This window comes from Botryllus schlosseri, chromosome 6 (genome assembly GCF_051294905.1).
Source record: "Botryllus schlosseri isolate E-star chromosome 6, Bs_hap1, whole genome shotgun sequence".
In the NCBI taxonomy this organism is placed as follows: domain Eukaryota; kingdom Metazoa; phylum Chordata; class Ascidiacea; order Stolidobranchia; family Styelidae; genus Botryllus; species Botryllus schlosseri.
Genome location: NC_137241.1, coordinates 15,763,757 through 15,785,292, shown reverse-complemented (window position 1 = coordinate 15,785,292; position 21,536 = coordinate 15,763,757). Strand labels below are relative to the sequence as shown.

The 21,536-nt window shown below is 40.2% G+C and overlaps 1 protein-coding gene across 1 annotated transcript in view; it reads left to right on the top strand.

The window, feature by feature from the left end:
• The first annotated feature begins 2,541 nt into the window (after positions 1 to 2,541).
• LOC145441162 (protein O-mannosyl-transferase TMTC2-like) overlaps positions 2,542 to 21,536 on the top strand; it is a 42,011-nt gene continuing 23,016 nt past the window's right edge. Inside the window, exons 1-9 of the mRNA XM_080318965.1 lie at positions 2,542 to 3,612; positions 10,159 to 10,296; positions 11,028 to 11,179; positions 11,434 to 11,526; positions 11,599 to 12,029; positions 13,208 to 14,223; positions 15,044 to 15,148; positions 15,961 to 16,104; positions 19,845 to 19,992. Coding sequence (XP_080175091.1) covers positions 3,521 to 3,612; positions 10,159 to 10,296; positions 11,028 to 11,179; positions 11,434 to 11,526; positions 11,599 to 12,029; positions 13,208 to 14,223; positions 15,044 to 15,148; positions 15,961 to 16,104; positions 19,845 to 19,992 — 2,319 coding nt within the window. The 5' untranslated portion in view covers positions 2,542 to 3,520. The remainder of the gene's footprint in view (positions 3,613 to 10,158; positions 10,297 to 11,027; positions 11,180 to 11,433; positions 11,527 to 11,598; positions 12,030 to 13,207; positions 14,224 to 15,043; positions 15,149 to 15,960; positions 16,105 to 19,844; positions 19,993 to 21,536) is intronic.

The window sequence follows — 21,536 nt, the reverse complement described above, 5'->3', positions numbered from 1 at the left end:
GTCGTAAACGATACGAAAGGTATCTGACTTATTCAGCATAAAATTAAGTCTTTCCGGCTATTGATGTCCGCAATTCTCGCTTTTCGCTACCAGACGACAAATGCTATTTCCATAAAAAAGCTTGCACTTTCGAGTAATGGTGATAATGCCCATCGTAAAGGGGTGAGCATTTGGGAGAAAGTCACCCAGAAGTTAGGCTGCTCACCCGTTCGAGGGGTGACGAAGCGCTGTTTCAGTCCAGGGTGTAAATGTGGTTTGAACGTGAGGTAAATGTGCCGAAATATCATTTACTACTTCGAAAATTCTGAAGTGTGAACATTAATTCATTGGGTTTGAAAACTCCCGAAGAAAAAGTTAAAGTATTCTAAATACATAACTATTGGAGCAGGCACCATATTATATGCACGAGTATTCCGAAAATCAATATATAGCTAGTGCCAACTACCTTTGTGACTCGTTGATACTATCTGGGCAGTGATGCTATTGATCGAAGAAGGAAGGGGACCCCCATTCGTTTGGTTGATAACAGATGGGGTATTCTGAGATAAACGTATTGTTGGGGGCTAACATAGTCCTGTGACGGCATTCGGTTGATCTTCGTATTAAAGATTAGGTCAAAATTGGGTATAGGCATTCCCGCCCAATAACAAATCCAATACGAATCAAAGTGCCGCACGGCTCGTTCGTGAAAAAGAAATTGGTGTTATATATGCTATATATGCTCTAGGGCAACTAAAGGGTTGAGCGACGAGGGTCTTCCCAGCATAGTATATTTTATCTCTACAGAATATGCTCGGTGACACCCACACACCTATTTGTGAAATTATGTTTGCGTCCCTCTGGGTCTCTGATAATGAACCCCGGAGAATAAGTTGTAGATTTCAATGTGCTAATATCCCTCCTCGAAATAAATTCTTCGGTACATCTAAGCGACACACACCCAATATAATCACACGAGAAAATTCACACGGTGGAATATATCGCTGTCCATTTATACCCATGTTGAAATTAGCACTATTTTGTTCCAAAATCTTGCCATTGGGGTTATAATCTTGGGATTAATACAGTTAGTAGTATCAGTATCAGTTTATTATTAATTTTATCATTTCAAAAAAAAACACGATACAATGAAAACATATAGGAAAGTGTCGAAACGACTTGGAGTATAATCTTTGGAATCAGACACCGAACATGGCCTATAGTCGATTTAAAGATGCACAATTGCACATGCACATGCACACTGAATGAAAAGTAAAAGAAGAAAACATATAAAAACAAGCGACAAAATTAGGTGACATGTGACGTAAGGCTAGATCGATATGTCAGTTCGTGCTACGGTAATCTTGAGGGCCGTTTGATCAAAGAGGCCAGGCGTGGTAAACATATGACCCGCGGGCCGCATCCGGCGCGTTAGACGATTTCATCTGGCCCGCTAGGCAATTCTGAGTAAATTGAAAAATTGTTGTATTATCCTGAACATTGCTGACAAAAGTTTAGATTTTTAGTAATGAATACTTTGACGCAAATAATCGCTCCAGACGGCAACATCGAACATGTTCACATATAGAAAGTTCCATCGAACGAATATCTATTTGTGTGAATTCAGATCTCTCATCTGTCTCTTATTACCACTATTTGGCATTTTCCGATTGTTGTAAACAGACCTATTTATTGAATAGAAGATTATATTCATATTGAAATGAAACCGAATATTTTCGGCTGGCACTCGTCAGGAGCAATCGCCAGCAACTAGTAGAGAGTTTGATAGAACATTGTATATCAGCAATCCTATCAGCAAATATGACGTCACCAGCATGAAATTTCAAATGATTTGAACCGAACTTCTATTGGCTCTATACCAATACCGAGAAAACCATTACCGAGAATGGACATTACCGAGAATGTCATTACCGAGAATGTACATTACCTAGAATTGACATTACCGAGAATGGTCATTACCGAGAATAGACACCACCGAGAATGGACATTACCGAGAATGGCCAATGTCAAGAATATAGCTTACTGGGACTGACGTTGTCGAGAAATTTATACCGGAGCATCGATACCGAATGTGGCAATGCCGTGATGCACTCACACGACCTGTGCATATGCATAACATGCCTGCATTGCATATATTGCATTCTCGGTAATGTCCATTCTCGGTGGTGTCCATTCTCGGTAATGTCCATTCTCTGTGGTGTCCATTCTCGGTAATGTCCATTCTCGGTGGTGTCCATTCTCGGTAATGGCATTCTCGGTAATGGTTTTCTCGGTATTGACCGGACACCACTTCTATTATGCTTGATGACGATATATGACCTCTAGCGTGACTATAGAATAGACATGTACGTCCGCTTACAGTCGCTAAAACGCCGTCTGTTCAGAGCAAGATCACTGAGCGATCACACCAGCGCGAAATCATAGCGAATCGAAAACGAAACATTGGCTTACCCGATGTCATACGCTTCATTGCGAATGCCGAACTGGCATCTCGTGCGGGCGTCTAGTCAGCTGGACAAATAGCACTATCGCATGGTGTAGGTAGGTAGCGTTCCAAAGACAAGTCATTTCGTAAAAGTAGATTAGTGAATATGTCGCTACGTTACGGTACATGAGAAAAGTAATCTCAAATTTAGCGCCGAGACGGAATTATAGCCTGGGAATCAAGATCGTACTACATTTGCAGCTTAACTTCTAAAGCTTATCAACCTGTACCCCAAAAATCTAATTTATTGAGTATATTACGTTATCTAGTACATAGACAAAGTTGTGCCAATGTGACCGAAATCGGTTGTAGAGCAGGTTGGAAATTTGACACGGAATACGATCAGGCGAAAAGGCCAGGTTTTACGTATTTGTAGCGTACGATAGGTGTTTGTGTCGAAAGTTGTGATACCTGGTTATCGATTTATTGCTCGTCAATTTCGATTGTATGCAAACAGGATTATTTACGAAGTGAGGACAAAACATCATCATCATCATCATTTTTATTCAAATTGTTTCGATTAAAGATGCGACAAGAAGTGTTGTAATGCAGTGGAAAGAATGAAAGGAGTCGAGCGACGTAGCGACGTCAGTCAATCAAAATGCCACCTTGGCCTACAATTTGCTACAAATATTGTAGCAGAACGAAAAAAGCGCTTTGAAAGAGGCATGCCTATTGCACACTCAATGTGAAATAGCATATACAATACAATTATCTAAATAGTGGCAGACCATGATACTTATAGTTTTGATACTTGCTACATTCGCGTCATATTCACGCTTGCGTCCCGTACAGTATGCTATCCGTGGTTTGCTATCAACTGAAAATGCTCAGTTGCCTATTTGATTTGTCTGTCTCAAAAATGCTGGTAGGCATCGAGACAAAATGGTGAAAATGACGCGTCTAATCTCCACCCGCACCCCGTGCAATGTCATTATGTTAAATCTGACAATATTTAGATCTGTAATTTGACATTTCAGAAAATGCGAATATGTAGTTGAATTATCGCTTGTGAATTTGAAGCTGTAACGCAGAATGCATCCATACGCAGAAGCTGCGATTTCCGCTGGATTCGCGATTCTGGTTTATATCAATACTCTGGAAGCTGGTTTCGTATACGATGACAAGTAAGAAAAACACGTTTTCGTTAATGTTTTAGAAATTTTCCCCAAGAGTGAATGTTCACACAAAATTACCCAGCATACCTGTCAAGCTCTCCGTATAATTCAGAAAGATAAGCGGGTTTCGAACGCGCAAAATATTCTGTTTAATCAACCGTCGTTTTATTGATTTCTTTTATTGTCCCATTCGTCACTTCGGTTGCGTATTAATAGTTCCGATTTTTTCCAACAATGTCTGGCGTTCGGTTACAAAGTTTCCACAACTTTGATACAAAACGTCTTATCTCCAATAAGTGACATGTCACGGCTTTTGATCGCGTACAGATTGTTTGCTGTTCCCTATTCAATCATTGAAACAAAGTCCTTTGATGGGAAATGTTTGATAAGGATTTAATTGTGGAGGCTCAAATACGCATTTCAAACATAATGATCCGGGGCCTACGATATCGTAGGCCCCGAATGATCGTTTGCAGTGTTTGCAAACGAAGCAGTATTTGAGACTGGGCAGTATTTGAGACTATATGGTAAGACGTCTCTCTAGACAACACAAAACTGTCACAACCATTGCATGGCATAACGACTCATGTGGTCCTTTGAAGTATCTTCAATGGGATTAGGTAACGTATTGGATCATAGGCGGATTTTTCCATATTTCTCTTTTAAGTCCCCCTTGATCACACCACCATTACTCGTGCTTATTCGTTGGAGAGGAAAATTACTCGGACAACAGTCTAAAGCGCCGTTGAATGCGTCTAATTTTCTAAAATTACCCATGCTTCGACCTTATATTCCTTAGTCTGACGTACATAAACGAAATAAGTCATGTTATAGAGCTATGTATACATTATAGACGTATGAATTTGTTTAGTATGAACGTTGAAAAATGATTCGAAAATGTGAAATGTTTAATCGTAAGTTCTTGTTTGTTGAGTGTAATTCAGGCATCAGCGTTTTCACAGGCAGTATTCATAAAACAAAACAAACAAAAAAGACATTGGAGCATTCTCTTATTAATGATCTTGTTCAGGGCGCGATTGAATTAATGTGAGCCCGAAGTTTCCATGTTCAAATTTTGATCCTTATAACTTTACAAATACTTGATATATGATTAGTATCGATCAGTCGCATCATGTCATTCGGATCCGGGCGCATCCTCTCCCTCAAATCAAATCACAGGGCGTTATCGCATCAAAAATGACAGCGTTTGTACATCAAAATCCAACGTTAGGTGCGTAATTCAATTAAACATGTAACAAGCAATGCATTACCCGCCCAGTGCAGTACTCTTCCTTATGGCACGGTAATCGTGGCTCTGTACGAGGGCTGTGAATAATGATTTGTATAAACTCAAAATTAGATCAGGTAACGAATTGACGGCTTGACAAGGCGTTCTCATTACGGGGGAAAGGGATAACTTTGGGTGATGCATTGCAGTGTTTGAATTCCCTACTTGTCTTTGTGTATCTGGAACGGAACCATCTGGAACAAACATTGTAAAGAAGGTTTCGCGTTATCACATCACTTTGCGAGACCTTAATCCTTCCTTTATGTATGTCTCACGATTATTCATCACCTCATTTATCTCAGCGACCCAATTTAATATTGGTGTTTACCAACACCCTGCTCTATCGGTCCACGCAAGGGTTTCTAATCCCGTTAAATTCTCAGGCTCCCTACCTATTTGTTATGGAGGTGGAACGAAAGAATATCGTACGTTATGGCATCGCGAGAACGTGAATAAGAAAGATCGTTCAAATATAATTGACAGCTACGCGGCTACCTTTACATGAGCCTTCATTTTTAAAAATACGATACGTCTACCGATGGAATATTGTCTGTCAATCATATTTCAGGATGACTGTTATGACGTTATTTCGGACGCATATTCGTAATTCTTTCACTGTTGACTTCAGTGTAATCGGCGGTTAGTTTCATGCAAACTTGAACGTATTTTTCTGGTGCAAAAAATGCATTTCGAGAAGTCGTAAACCCGATATATATTGCCATTCGTATGTGTGTGTAGACTGCACTGCGCATGGGCTTCGCGATACGGAATAAATTGACTTGCTGTGGAAAATTTCCCGTGGCGAGATGAGTTTACCCTCGAACTGTAATCCGTTTAATTCACAAACAAAATAAGGTAGTACTGTTTGTAGTGTTGACTAAGATTTTCCTTTTCCTCACGGGTGTGCGTAATTGTCTATGTCTCAACAATTACAGTTTTGTTTTTATCTAAATTGTGACGTTTAGTGAGCGCCATACCAAGCCCAAAAAGAGCGGAGCTGATGAATGATAGCTAGATTTTGATCATGGCGCACCGGACCGTTAAGGTGATAAGCGCCACATTGTTTCATTCTGAGCAATCAATAATAGTAATAATAATACTAAGGTACAAAATAAATAAATCTGAAATCAGTGACCCGAAAATCGTGTAACCTGAAGGCTCAATTATTATAAAATAATTTTTGGATATATTTATGCGGATTCTCGACTATCTATAGTCTGCAGGACTGTACTGACCACAAATGTTACCTCTAATTTTTTACCAGTCTGCGCGCACTCACCAACTCACTGCGCGGTCCCTTGGACAACAGTGCGTAACGACTAAAAAATGGTCATCACTTCGGATGTTTTGTGCGCAGAGACCGTGTCAGCACTGTGAAATTGCGCACGTGCGCAGCTTAGAGGGAACATTGCTGACCACACTTGCATATTACCGTTTTAGACCTCAAGTGCAACTGCGATATATCGATGCTAGAAGCGTAGATATAGAAAAACATATTCTGTAGCATTCCGCCGGGGCCCCGATTCCGCCCTTAATATATGTCCCCGCAAATTTCATTTACACACGACATGCACATCACATCGAACAGTATTGTTGCACACGTGAAATACATGCATGAGGCGAATTAGAGCCTTGTACATTGGGCCCAAACCCGAAGGTTTGCGCATCGTAATTTGAGACCCGCAAATTAGTATATGTTTCATGTAATTATTTTTATATCTTGATGTTATTACCGTTAGATATCCATTCAACCAATTCAACTTCCCTACATTAAATATTGATGACACAAGTTATAGATTTAATGAAAAATCATACTTTTCATTCACCGTTGAACCACGTCTCGTTACTTTTATCACGTTACACGATTATCGGTAATACTCGCGCCAGCCTGAGCATTGTGTTGTGATCAATGTTACTAATTATGATGTGTGCAACCGAAATATCCTCATGAATAGGGCCCCTCCTTAGCGTGGAGTAGCCTACTCTTTAATGAATGACGTGCGTCATTCCATCTAGATCAGTGGTTCCCAACCTTTTTCGACCCATCGCCCCCTTTTCAAGGTCAACACCGATCATCGCCCCCCAAATTTTGTGCACCGATAATTGGGCATACAGACTGTAATCACCGGCGGGTTGACTAAAAAAAAAAAAAAAAAAGGTCATCTTTCTCCGCTCAGAGCTGAAAATAACGTTTTTTTCTCTCCGAATTGCTAGGTGGATGACTAAAAAAAAAAAAAAAAAAAAAAAAAAAAGGTCAGCCGTTTTGACGCGTCATCGCCCCCCTATCGCCCCCTTCGCTATTTTCGCCCCCCGTCGCCCCCTTTGTTCATTTTCGCCCCCCTATCGCCCCCTTCGTCATTTTCGCCCCCCTAGATCGCCAAATCGCCCCCTGGGGGGCGATATCGCCCACGTTGGGAACCACTGATCTAGATACTAGCTTTTCAGTTTATACTTGTCAATCATAATTTTCATTTCAAGTCGTCATTGGCATTTCTTTGAATGTGGTAAGGCTATGCAAGTTGTAATTTTTCCATCCCTAATAAATGATGAGGGTTGTCATGCCGCAGTGTCGTTTGATCGATATTCATTGTTCATGTTCATATATTCAGGTGGTCTGTGTTTCCGCTAGCCGATGTGGTGGTTACTGGCAGAAACTATAATCTTGTTATTCATTTAAAGGGCCCAACGAAAATACCATATCGGAACTTTTGAATCTGTGATCTAGGCCTGGTATCAACGGATTTTATGAGGCCCTATTTTGGAATCCCAGAACTGACAATAGTATTATCGTGAAATGGCTACGGGAAAAACGTTCCATCGCACGAAAGTCTACAATTGCAACACATTGCTGTTTTGGCGTTGATATATATAGCGAGTTATTACTCATTAGTAGGGCATAAGTTTTTGCAACTTTTGCAACTTTTTTCTACAGCTTCCGGCAGCTTCCTAAATACTCGTAAGATATGTAGAATGCTGTTTTAAGCTGTTTGAAGGAATCTTATAGTGCAACTTTTTGCTACTTTTGTCCATTTTTTTCGTGCAACTTTTTGCAACATTTTGCAACTTTCTCGATTTTTCATGAAAGTATTTTCGATTTTGGTGGACTACACGGCCAAAATCGACTGAAACACCGCAACTCAGCATCGAAGTAACGCTTCTACGGGTATTTCGGGAGCTGGGTTGGAAAATTGACTTTTTGTTTAGTCAATCTGTGAAGTTGACCTTTTCTTAGTCAACCGAGCAAAATGTGGTCAAAATGCAACTTTTGCAACTTTTTTCAAAAATAAGTTCATCTTTCCACGGATTTAACTGCAACAAAACTTGCCCTACTCATTAGTAATTTTGCGCCAGGCTGATATTCTTTCGTATTATTCCTGAGATGCCGACTTATAACACGGCCCAATGTCGTTCTAGGCTCAAAGCGCGACAAAATTTTCAGGAATATTCAATTTGATAAAATACATTCTTTCAGCTTCTATACGAAGTAGTATCTTTAGGAATTTGGAATTGCATCCTTCGCAATTGCGGTGGTTAGTTTGTCCAACAGAACGCGCCATTTTGTGACAATCGCCGTAACCCGATTAACTTTAACCTTGAGTCGCGATTGACGCGCAAGCTGAACATTGAAAATGGCTGTATTAGACGAAATTTACCACATTATTGTAAGGCTCAATTGATATCCATCAAGGATCGTAAACGGCACAGCACGTATGTCAGGTGTGTGAATAGTAATTTACTATATTAATTCAGTATACTTTTCTTAGCGATTAAGAAATGCAGCTACCAAACGCATAACTTAATTTGCTTGCGGCAGAAGAATATATCGTTCGTACTTGCTGCTGAAATAATACCTACTATGTAATCAATGAACTCGACACGTATAGTCGTACATACATGTATTGTCATCCAAAGACTTTTCCAAGTTCCCATGGACATGCCTAAAATAAATATTGTCAACTCCTCTGAGACCAGTGCATGGCGAGTGCAAGCAATTCCCACGCATCTTATATTTTTGTTTCGAATGCACTTGCATTTTTGGTCACCAAGCATTCGGTGAAGAACATTTTTATTCATACTATCATGGCACGTCTCACTAATCAATTCCCAAGAATATGCGATTTAAATCACATTGGACGACTACAACTGTGCGACAGCTGTTAAATAAGACATGCGCTTATAATTATGCCTGTCACAGATACGCAATGTACTTCCATGCTGATTCAGGTCCAGCTTTATTTCATGAGTAACAATTCTTATAAAATGAAATACATCAGTGGCGATATTTTTATTCAATCCGCCGATTTGTCAATGAATATATCAAAAAGAGAATGCAGCCATATCTTACGAAAGTTTTTGAAACTGAAATAGAAATAATGCTTGTCGGCACGACCAGCGCACGATTGTAAATTTGCAGTCCCATATGATATTCGTATTTGACCAGTAGAACAGTAGGACTTACAATCTTAGGTAAACATTCTGAGGTTGTTATTTTTGTTCGTTGTTTTAGTCATTTACCTCTCTCTCAATACATAATGGATAAGGAATATAGGATTTGAACAGGCCATACATCTCAAATCTTTTGTGGATGCCGCATGGTTGAGCGTTCGATTCTGTGAGCCGTACTATAGAAACAAAGTCAAGGATATTTTCATTGGCACACTGCTTATAACAAAATATTCCAGCTAAGGGCCCTTTAGTTGTTATATCATGGAACGGTGACTTTCTAGAAGTCCTCGATTTCCGGTATATATCTGTCGCCGGCCACTTCAAGTTCTCCTCGGACAATCCGGACTGCCACTGATGTCTTATGGTTTCGTCCTTTGTGCACTTGAGAAGTCATATTAAAATCGTTCATTTCGATTAAACTCCCAGTGATATTCCCGGTGATTCTATGTACAAGTACATTGTACACAGTCCTCATGACTGCTGTCGATCTATTATTCCAGACAACTCATAATTGTATTGGGTCCATTCTTGGACTGGATATTGTCCTATGCAAAGTTCCATTAAACCTAGGAATCGTTATAAGTCGGTGGAATTGTAGTCCTTAACTGCAGTATTTTTCCGATGGTGTTTGTAGTCGCATTTCAATTTTGAGCATAAACTCAGTATTTTGCTTCATATAAAGTTTGACCAAATTTTACAATACGGCGGTGAGTAAGCTTAATAATTAACATTCAAAAAATTGCGCGAATATGGCCTACCCAAATGGGAGCCACTTCCTTTTGATGTCGAACAAATAAGTGAATAAACTTCTCCGATTACAGCCGAGCAATCGTGACAAATTTGGATGTCCATTCCATCACGCCCATCGTGAGTCTCTTGCACAACGACTACTGGGGAACCCCGATGACTCATTCTGGAAGCCACAAGTCATTCAGACCCGTTACTACACTCACATTCAGGTTGGGAGCCTTTCTTTCTATCACCAGTTCAATAGCACCATGGATTGCTTATGAAACTATCATTGTAGCATTAGGCCCCAATGCCCGGCATCACCTAAGTTGCTGGTAGTCGAAGCGTGACAGATTGTTTCGCGTAATTTTACCCGGGGCTCTGGTATGTTTTGTAATTAAACTTCGTTCATATGTTTAATTGGGTACATTGTCTACTTACTTGTGCAGTATGGTAATTAGCACTTGCTGCTCTAACTTTACGCAGAAACATCATATTGAGTTGTGTAGAAATGGTGGTTGAGTGAGTTGCAATTTGTATTGCGTTTCGGAATGTGTATGTGTATATACGACAAAATTACATGTCACATTGTCATATGTTATGTTACGTCACCGTGTGCAAACTGTACACAGTAGTAAATCGTCACCGAAATTAGATTTCCATCTTGTTTAATCATGGCCACGCCATCACGCTACGCAAGGCTTGGATGACAGGATTGAAAGTTCTGGCTGGAGGATTATTAGCGAACTTTTAGACGACACATGTCTAGGTATAGCAATCCCGTGGCCTGTGTTTCTTTACGAAACTGAAAATGTGAACCTTTACCGCTTTTAAAAGTTTGAAACGCTTGTTTTATACTATCAGTTGCGAATTTGTCTTTACTTTGAACTCACTCCCTTAATTGCAATGAGTCTTTACGGGTGATGGGGATCTAATAACATATTTCCGTTAAATTTTACAGAATGAACTTCGCTATTTCTGGATTAAAGCCTTGGTCATATCATATGTTCAATGTAATTCTCCATGCGATTGCCACGTGGCTATTCGTAACCTTCATAAAGCAGCGTATTTTCTGTGGGCACAAGAAGAATTTCGAATTGTCCCTGGGCGCAGGTAGGATCACCAGATTCAACGAATTTGCCTGAGATAAAGTCAAGATCATCTTATCGCACGTTACGTGTTAGTTTTCCACTCGATCACGACTCGACTTCTCGACAATTTCGACAATTTGATAAGAAAGTTTGTTTTACATGTTACTTCGAAACGATATTGCTGGGTATATACATATTAGCATTGATGATAGCAGAAGGCATGTGGGCGTTTACGCTTATTTCGCGTAATTAACCACAGTTCAAACTTCTGAACAGGCATTTATTTCGCGATCCATCCTATACACACTGAAGCGGTGGCAGGTATAGTGGGAAGAGCGGACATTTTATCAGCGTTATTCGTGTTTGCTAGTGAGTATTCGTAATATCTCAAGACTGTTTGATTTGGAGTTGCTACCGTATCGTGTTCTGTACTCATTCCAGCATTACTCTGTTACGGATATCACTGCGACAATCTCGACTCGCAACATATTACTTTGAATAAACCGGACGCCAATACGTCATCAATTAGCCTCAACGACAGCCCTGTCCGTCGCAACGACTGTAGGGACAGGAGAAACAAAAGAAAAGCCCAAAAGACTAATTTATCACCACGGGCTCAAAAGCGTCAGGCTAGTTCTGATGGCTTTTGGAAGTCAGACTGCGTTCCGAACAATTATAATCCTGAACCTGGCGGAGGTCTGTCCTCCGTATCGAAAGGTTGTGCCATGGAAGGGATGACGATTATTTTTGGTCTGCTTGCAAGTTTCAGTAAAGAAACGGGGTTCGCTGCCTTGCCACTTTGTATTGCATATGATATTTGGTGGCGGTCTAATCTTGGAATCATTTCTATTTTCAAAGTTTTATTTACCAAGGTAAGTAAATGTAATATGCGCACAACCAATCCCCTTACTAAATGAATACAAGTATAGGAAAGACATACAGCATATACGCATTGTAAGTCATAACCGACCATTCTGTCATCGCGTAAATTATTGCGATTGTCCGATACAGACCTATATATGCAATTGTATAGGTCTGCATCAATTTCATTAGTAAAATTATTGTAACCACATGTACCTCGATTTTATGTCCTGCGGCCTCTCATCGCAAAATACGTTCTTGAAACTTCTTATTTGGGTATTTGATTTGATCATTTCAGTCACTTGCAAAGGCACATTAGTTCTTGAAAACTGACTACTTCGAATTTGCATTATGCTCCTGTATTAAAGCATTACGTCGGTGTCTTCTTTGGACGTATCCACCCGTGAACGATCCCCGTGAAAGGAAGCCAAAGCGGATCTAATTTAACGTCACAAGCAATACATGCCCACAAATGGTTCATGCAACAATTTTAGCATCCATGGATATATACCCAGTGGCCAGTAAATTTAGGTTTGAATAAAACGATTATCGGTCCTTATATTTGGTGATACCAGGGCGCGAGAAGAACCGACATGAAGCACTATATATATATTTGAATATATTTCAATCTCATGGCAGAATATATGATTTTAAGATCTGGCGATCGATATTCGTTTATGTCGATAAAACTATATCATTGTTCTTCTTTTATGATCACTCTGAATATATTTCGGGACCCTTTAATTGAGGAAGCAATACTGCCTATACCTTGCTGTTACAATGACGTTTAACCGATATAAAATATTTCAACTGAGTCTTCACAAATTGATATCGATCTTTCTCGAGACAACATATATACCTGTGTCGAATCTTTACGACGGCTTGGAACAGACATGGGCAAACTAGAAAGCTCATGGGTCACATTGACGCCGCTCCATGTGCTGCCCAAAATAGATCTGTGTAAGATTTCCGCATTTTGATAGAATATAGGTTATATTTTGTACTTGCCAAGTTACTGAACGTAAGCAGCTAATGCAAATGGTATGATCAAATCTTCTAAACCAATACATAAGAAATATAATAGTTGATTATTTTCACCTAGTGCTAGTGGTTTTGAGTATTATGAGAAAGTTAATAAGGCATTAGCCTAATACATAATTATTTTTATTGTATATTTATTTTTGCTCAGGGGAACTTCCATCATCGATGTCTAAGAAACAGAATCTGGCGGCTCGTCGCGTCAACATTTATTATCATTTCTTTGCGTGTTCTTCCGTGGGTGCTATATTCCCAGGGGTCTGCCACCCCTTCCTTCTCATCCAGCGACAACCCAGCCAGCGCGAGCGAATCTCTTCTAACAAGATGCCTGACTTTTCATTATTTGATTTTCTGTAACGTGATGCTGGTCTTGTTTCCGGCGACACTCAGCTACGATTGGGGTGGAATCTCATTAATAGAATCCATTACGGACTCACGGAATTTATATACAGCTATTTTTTACGTTTTACTTGCCGTTTTATTATACTCCCTATGGGTTAAACTTCGGTATAGAGACAGTATCCTCGAAACTTCAACACAGACTATGTCGCGCGAAAGAAATTATCACCTTTGCAGAAAGCAAAACTCACCTCAGAAAAACATCACCAACGCCAATATAAACATGATGACATCACCAAATAATCTCAAAAGCCTGCTGCGGACCGATTTCCAGGCAGACGAAGGCGTATGTTTTCACACTGTTGAAAAATTTCTCCCTCGTGACCTCGACAATGAGATTCACTCCAGTGATGTCACACTGCAGCGATTGATGTTGGAACACGTTCAGGGCGACGCGAAGACCAATTACGAAAAAGCGGAGTCTACTCAAAGTTCTGGTTATGCAACGGAAAGCAGCGAGGAAGCGTATGATGATGACGTGCCTGCATCGTTCTCTTATGCTACATCACGGCAGCGCCCCTTTCCTGTGAACCGTCGCAAACAAAATACTACATTCAGTCCCAATGCAGTAAATGTTGCGATAATGGGTTTCGCATTCGCAGTGATTCCGTTCTTGCCGGTCACGAACTTGTTCTTCTACGTTGGTTTCATCATCGCCGAGCGCATTTTGTATTTGCCGAGTGCTGGATTTTGCATACTGGTCATTTACGGATGGCAATTCTGCGTGGATCATCTCAGTAATAAAAGATGGAAAAGGCAATTCCCAAGGTAAAATCAGAATTATATCATTGCGTGAAGAGTACCGAGTATAGATGAACGGGTCACTTGAAACCAGACGTTGTAAATGCATCCATATTCAATTTATTCATCAATCTTCAGTCAATCAGTCAATCCGTGACGAAAAATTCAGAGGATCCGGATGTGATTCAAACCTTAAATTACAGAGATGCAACCTGTAGTTGAATTTTTATAGATTATATCCATTAACAACTAGGATTGCATTTAAAACAAACGGTGTTTTAAAACACTTCATTTTGAAACATGTTTTAAACAGTGTTTTAAACAAGGGCCTTTTCATTTTTTTTTTCAAGTTGTAAAATTATGCCATAATTGGGTAAATACTTTCCACAAAACATGCTGTATGAGCGTACGGACAATTACCACGCGATACAGCCGACGTAAATCGATATGGGATGGTTGGAACCCTCAAAATAGTCGATTTAACAGCAATAGTACAAATATTTCGCCAAAAGAGCTATATTTACCCTCTATTTTCAATTGTCAATGTCAATCTACTATGACGTCACACGTGAATATTCGTGACGCCATGGCTTGAAAAAAATGTTGCAAACAAGGGCCTTGTTTCTACCATGTTTGTTTCAAATTGAATTTTGCTTTAAATGCAACCCTATTTACAACAGGGATATATTTAGATATCCCTGATATACAATATGACATCAATCCAGTAATCTACCGATCAGGCATCTACAACATATTTCCAATCCGCAATATTCAAGAACAGGCCAGAAGAAAGCCATCATGCCTCTGACATCTTTTCTCGATAACCACACATAAATCTTTATTTCAGCATCTCACGAGTCAGCTTCTGGCTGCAAATCATTGCATTGATGCTGCTTGCGATACGCACTACTCATCGGAACCTCGACTGGCAAGACCAATATCATTTGTACCGGTGCGTTCGCAAGTTATCATCATTCCATTGTATTGTCAATCGCTCAATTAATACGTAAAGCAGGCTCATACACTATTCTGACTGCCAACTGTAGAAGACTAGCAGCTATATATGAAGTGGCGTACAATAACTTAGGCCTTGTAGACCTGAGTCAGGTCTTCCCTCATCGCTGGACTAGTTGTGACTGCGGATTGCGTATAAAAGCCACGCAATGTAAATGCATGGGTGGAGAATAGGTGTATTCACCATATTACCTCCTTAGCGTAAGGTGTGAATCAGACTATCGGCTATTTCTAGGACACCAACCCTTACGGAGATATATGCCAGGGGTGAGTGCGGTGGGCTATGCTTACGTGCACCATGTTTTTACTATTGCGCCAATTGCATGGAACGGATGTGAAAGCAACATATTGTACCGGTGCTGATGACTTTATTTGCATCTTGCGGCGGGGTGAAAATCGGTAGATTACACAATTTTTACGTTTATAGCGTGCAGAGAGAAAGATAGCCGTGCGACAACGAGGCGGAAAATAATCTGAGAAGGACGCGTGAAATCAAACGATGCTGCAGAATGGGAGTTTGTGTGAATGAAGTCGTCCGATAATAATCATATTATAAAATTCCAAGACCCAATTTGAAATCAGCCAAAACCTCCGATACAGGATGTATTTTCAAGTCTCGCGCTTTCATTATTTTGCTTAGTAATATATCCATTATAAAGCGCCCCATGCCTTTGTTTGTACTGCAGTATGGAAACCGTGTCGAGCAAATTCACCAAAGTGGCGCACACTCAGTATTAATCCCCTTTTCAGGTCGGGCATTTCAACGTCGCCCGCTAAATCCTGGTCTAATCTCGGGAACGTGATGAAAGAATCCGGTAGGATTAAAGACGCGGAAGGTTGCTATCTCAATGCGCTGGCAGCGCGCGGAAATATGGCCGACGTCCATTACAATCTGTGAGTGAAAAAAATCCAAAGTACTGGCCGATTTACGCCTTTCAACAAATGATTAACAAGGAGTAGAGATGCTGAAATGACTCCATTAATATCTATACCGCCCACATACTTGTTTAATCCCACCCCCGGTATTTTGGACAGGTATATTTATTTGGCGACAGGAAAGCTTTGCTGTTTTATTCAACAGCAGTAAATATGTCATGAAGTTGTCGTCGCCCAATATATATGCGATAACTAACATTAAAAATCCATTCGATCCAATGCGCATGGTTAGTATACAAAGCAAACGAAACTATTCATATATACCGAGGGACATTTTAGAATTCGATCATCATCGCATTGAATCGTAAATATCGGACGGAATCCAATCTCGCTATAGGTTATTGATGTTACCTACTCTGACGAAATATACTAACTATTGATATTGAAGGAATACGGTAATCGACTGTTTTTCCTAAAGAAAATTTCGTTTACTTGGAATTCGGATATGTCACGTGTATAGATGTACCCCCCGTGTAACACACCTCAGTGACAGAGAAACGCAGTTCGAATTACCTTTGCTTGACATACGAAACAACCCGTATGACCCATATTCGATAGCTGATAGCCAGTTTTGGATCGAGAAAACCGGGTCCTGATCAGATCGAAGACTTTGTGAACACTGCTATTCAGAATATTCTTGCTTAGCGTTTAACACGACGAAGGCATTTATGCAAGGTAATGTCGTTAGGGAGGATGTAGAGATGAATATAATCCGGTCAATGCGAAATGACTACAATAATTATATACCCGTCATTGTATACTCGGTGAATTTCCATCATTAACGATATTTTTCCATTTTAGTAAGTTCCATCTGTATAAAAATTTGATTTCGGACTATTGTCAAAATCTTCCTGCAGACTTTGGAAGCCATATCAATGGCATTAAAATTGATGAAATATTTAATATCAATACCGCAACATTTGGTATCACTATGGCGTTGTCCCTTTGTATACACAACCATGAATATCACGAGGGACAGATCATAAAGTATAAACACCAGATGCACAACATCGTCGGAGGCGCGACTTGAGAAATATAACCAATTACGAGCACTGGAAATCCCTCACGTGGTTTAATTCGTAATAATTATTGAATATAGCAAACATTAATTTCAAACACTAAAATATCATAATCAATTTCCACTATACGGCAAGGCTCAAATTAATTTTGTCTTCCACTTTTAACGTGAATAATCTTTCGTCCGTTCAGCATACACCTGATATAATTAAGTAGAGTAAGTAGACAGTGATGCTATCTTTCGGTTTTGCTTTTATCCAGGATATGACTCAATTTCGTCACCGATTGGATTCACCCTTATTGTTTTGAAATGTTATGCAAAAGATATCACGACTCCAATTGATTCTTCACTCGCGCTTATAGAAGTATGTTTCCACACATTGGTTCATTATAGGATGGTTGTAGCATTGTGTAGCCAAATATATTACCATCGGCGCAGATTTGTAGATAAGGTCGGGGTGCAACGCGTGTGACTGCGCGTTTCGCTTTCGGTAACGGGTGCCGTTTATTTTTAAACGGATCACGCTCTAAACTCAATAAACAATTTCATCATTTAGTTCAATTTTTAAGAGACTAACGGAGCTCTCCACCACGTGCCTTCTAATAGCGAAAACATAGCATGAATTTTTGTTCCTTGAGAAGCAGCTGCGTCCTGCGTCCGTATAACTATATAAATATATATCCATCGGTTAGTTTCGGATTATTGGACACATGTACCAACACGGTGAATTAAGTTTTTTTCTTTGGCGCACTCGTGAATCATTTGTCTCGCAGTTTTACTGCCGAAGAATATTTTATCATTCATCAGCTGCTGTCGCTTAAAACAGAACACGTTAGCGATAAAATTAAGTTACAGGTCCGTGCCACAGATTGATCAGAATGTATGTTGTCAAACACGTAGCTGCGGAATCTCCTATTCTTAACTGAATCAGCTAACCTTAACCAAATTCGCAGTTACTTTAACTCTTGCCGGACAGCTCAGATCAATTGAAGGTGCGGTTTCCGAAATATTTGCGAGGAAGGGGTTAACTCAGAAAGCCCCACATGAGTTGTCGAATCATCGACTCAACCGACTGTAAAGCGGCGTAAACATTCAGCTCCTCGGCCGGAAAACATTCCGCTTATTCTCCGATGTGACCCATTCAAAACTTGTTTTGGGTCTTTTGCAGCTGGGTAGCCATGCGCGCACGTTGCGTAGCCTTTTCGTCGCTCGCGCGTGATTATGGTTTTCTCCAAAGATAAATTACAAGCTAAATAGAAGATTTTTATGTTTGCAATGGAAACAAACCCTCCCCTGTATAACTGGAAAATCAAACAGACTTGGAGTTGTTCGTAATAACGGAAAGAGATGAAATAGACTCCTAAGAAAATTGCTTTTATGACAAATCACATTTATCGTGGGAGCAAAACATTAATACATAAGATAGACCGACCTATACTGACCTATTCGTTCCTGCAGAAATATACAATATGCAATGCATGCATATTAATCGATGTGAGTCAACATTAAAAGGTACGATACCAAAGCAGATTATAGCTTTCGATCGACATACATACAATTGCTACTATCCGATAGGCAGTGATGGGTTATAGAGCCAATTTTGTGATCTAAGTATCTTCCCGTCGCTTGGCTACATTTATCTATTGCTTCATGACTTCAGATTTAGAGAGATCGAGCGTACATCCACTTGGGTTACTAGACTCTTTAGCGCCACCTGTCGACATAAATCATCAATGATGAACTAGTGCAGGGCGCATCGACAAATTCTCTGGTCCAACTCCTAGGCCGGATTCTTAAAATGACCGATATATCATCCGGAAAACTTCAATAATAATCAAAATCATACATGAGTAGTGCTGGGCACAATGATTCGAGTCGAGTAGTAAAATACGTTTTTTCGAGTACTGAAATTATACGCTCCTCGCAACTGAAAGTAATTTTACTAACGAGGATTAAATAGCTTTGATACTATTTTCCACTGATGAAGCCTTGAAACCTTGATTGTCCGTGTCGCAACATACGAGACAGAGTATATTCAGAATCGAATCACTCAGGCACTCGATTTTGCCCAGCCCTATGCACGTGTACCTGTTTCTAGTAAACTACAAAAGCAATTGGAATAGATCATACGGCAACGGTACGGGTTCAGGTTGTATATTGAATACTGAAACAAAAGAACCATGACAATGGAAAACCTACAGGTTTGTATTGGTTACTGGTGTTCGGTAGGTAGTTACAGCAGTGATTCTAATCAACAGCCTTAATAACGAATCTCACGGTATACGAAACGTACGAATGCTACCCCGATCCGACTCCGGCAAAATCAGATATAATATGAATCCGGGTTCGATCCGGATCGGGATAAAATTGGAAAAAATCAGGCCGGATATCCAGCCCCGCTCTGGTTCCCGCTATACTAGCATCGTTCCCATTGCTGACTATAAATGCTACTATATATGCCCATAAAATTCTGGTCGTCTGCATTGATACTACCTTCGTTCTACCTGGCTAGACTTTATATGCATTGACATACGATCTGGCGTAGAGGCCAATTCTTGCTGCCAGTAAGGGTGCGCTAGTGGAAGCAGCACCATCATCGGTATCTATCCGCGGCGGCGAGCGCGAATAACAGTGTGCTACGTCTTGCAAGAAGGGGTGTAATCGCCATTCCCTGTTTCAGGGGATTGCTCTATCAAGAACAGAACCGATATCACGAAGCTCTCAATAGGTATCGCTTGGCCATTCGGTTTCGGAAGACGCTCGCCGTAGCTTACTTGAACAGCGGCATTGTGCTTTCCGAGCTGGGAAAGGTCAAAGAAGCTGAACAGGTTACTTCATATTTTTTATAGCTGTTTCAGCATTATCACGTGTCGATACTGCAATTAAGTACATCGTATTTGTGTAGGATGTGTCAAAAAGACATTGCGATTCATAATGAACAATCAGATGGGTATTAGGGAGACGTGATGGATGGTATTGATTTGATTCCTAGTAAACTTACATGTGAATAATCTGAGTAGTATGATAAAAAGTATGATCAAGCACATAACAACAGTTTATCGACAGAATACGGACTGACAGTTCTCTATACTAGCCATTTCTATACAGGCCATTACTACCCCCTAGGTCCCTACCTACCCGTGATTAGAAATTCGAAAATGAAATATCGCGTTGACGCAATGTTTGGGGTCACCCGGACCTTTTACCTTGATTCACAAATGTAGTACACCATAGTATGTGAAATTTACCTTCACCATTCCGTCCCCCAGACCCATACAGCACACGACTGTTATCACAGCCAGCCATTTCTCATATCCCAAGCATTGCAAGCGAATGTCGTTGCGCCATCCGGCTGGTGGCGCTATGTACAGGCTCAGCGAAACGTCACCAAAATTTTCGAGGTTGAGTTCTTTCTATGAAGGGAAAATATCTTCTGCAAACATAGATAACGGGTGCGGGGCCATGGTACCTTCGAATTCGATCGATTGTAGTTGGAGAAACTACATGCAAAATATGGGCGTACAAAATTGTGGGCCGCATCTGCGCACATTTTCAGCCAAAAGAATATGTCTGCACAGTGCACACCCATAGGGTGGTAGGGTTACACGAAAACAGAACCTTACTCTAACTAATAATTAGATCGCGGTGATAAATCATGCGTGCCTAAGTGCATGGCATGTGCATGGCATGTGCATGGCGTACCTACCTACACCCCAACGTGCAAGCATCAGTTGTATTAGAATGTTGAGTTTGATTCATGCCGTGGCGATAATCTGAGGTCGTCTACACAGGTGTGAATACACACCAATAACCAAACAGTTGAAGATTTGATACTATATATTTAATATGACCTTCTGATCGGACTTACCAATTGATGTCAGGGCCTTGTGGTTAAGCAAACAATATACCATGGATTTTACATTCCCAGTTGACGATGTAATATTACACACGTCTATCTATCCACGGTCTCTTGTAAATACCACACTAAATACCGAGAGAATAAATTTTATATGTTTTATGATCGTCTTTGCAACGTAAGGAATAAATCAGCCTGACATGGAACAAAATAGTATGAGATATTCGCTGCTATGTAATAGCAATCTGTTTTATTTGCATCACCAAAATAAGGGATGGAAAACGAAACTATTTAACGTGATGACTATGGATTTTTTTTAATTCGCCCAAATAAATATATATCCGTATTAAATATGATTGGTGGTATCATCTTGCAGATGTAAGTCACGACCTCGGTGTCTCAGTGTACTATTGCCATAACATCGTGTGTCGGAGGGGGAATTTCACAAGTGGAAAAGTATATGCTATTTGATAAATTAATACCGAATAATGTTACATGGCAAATAGTAATCAGGTC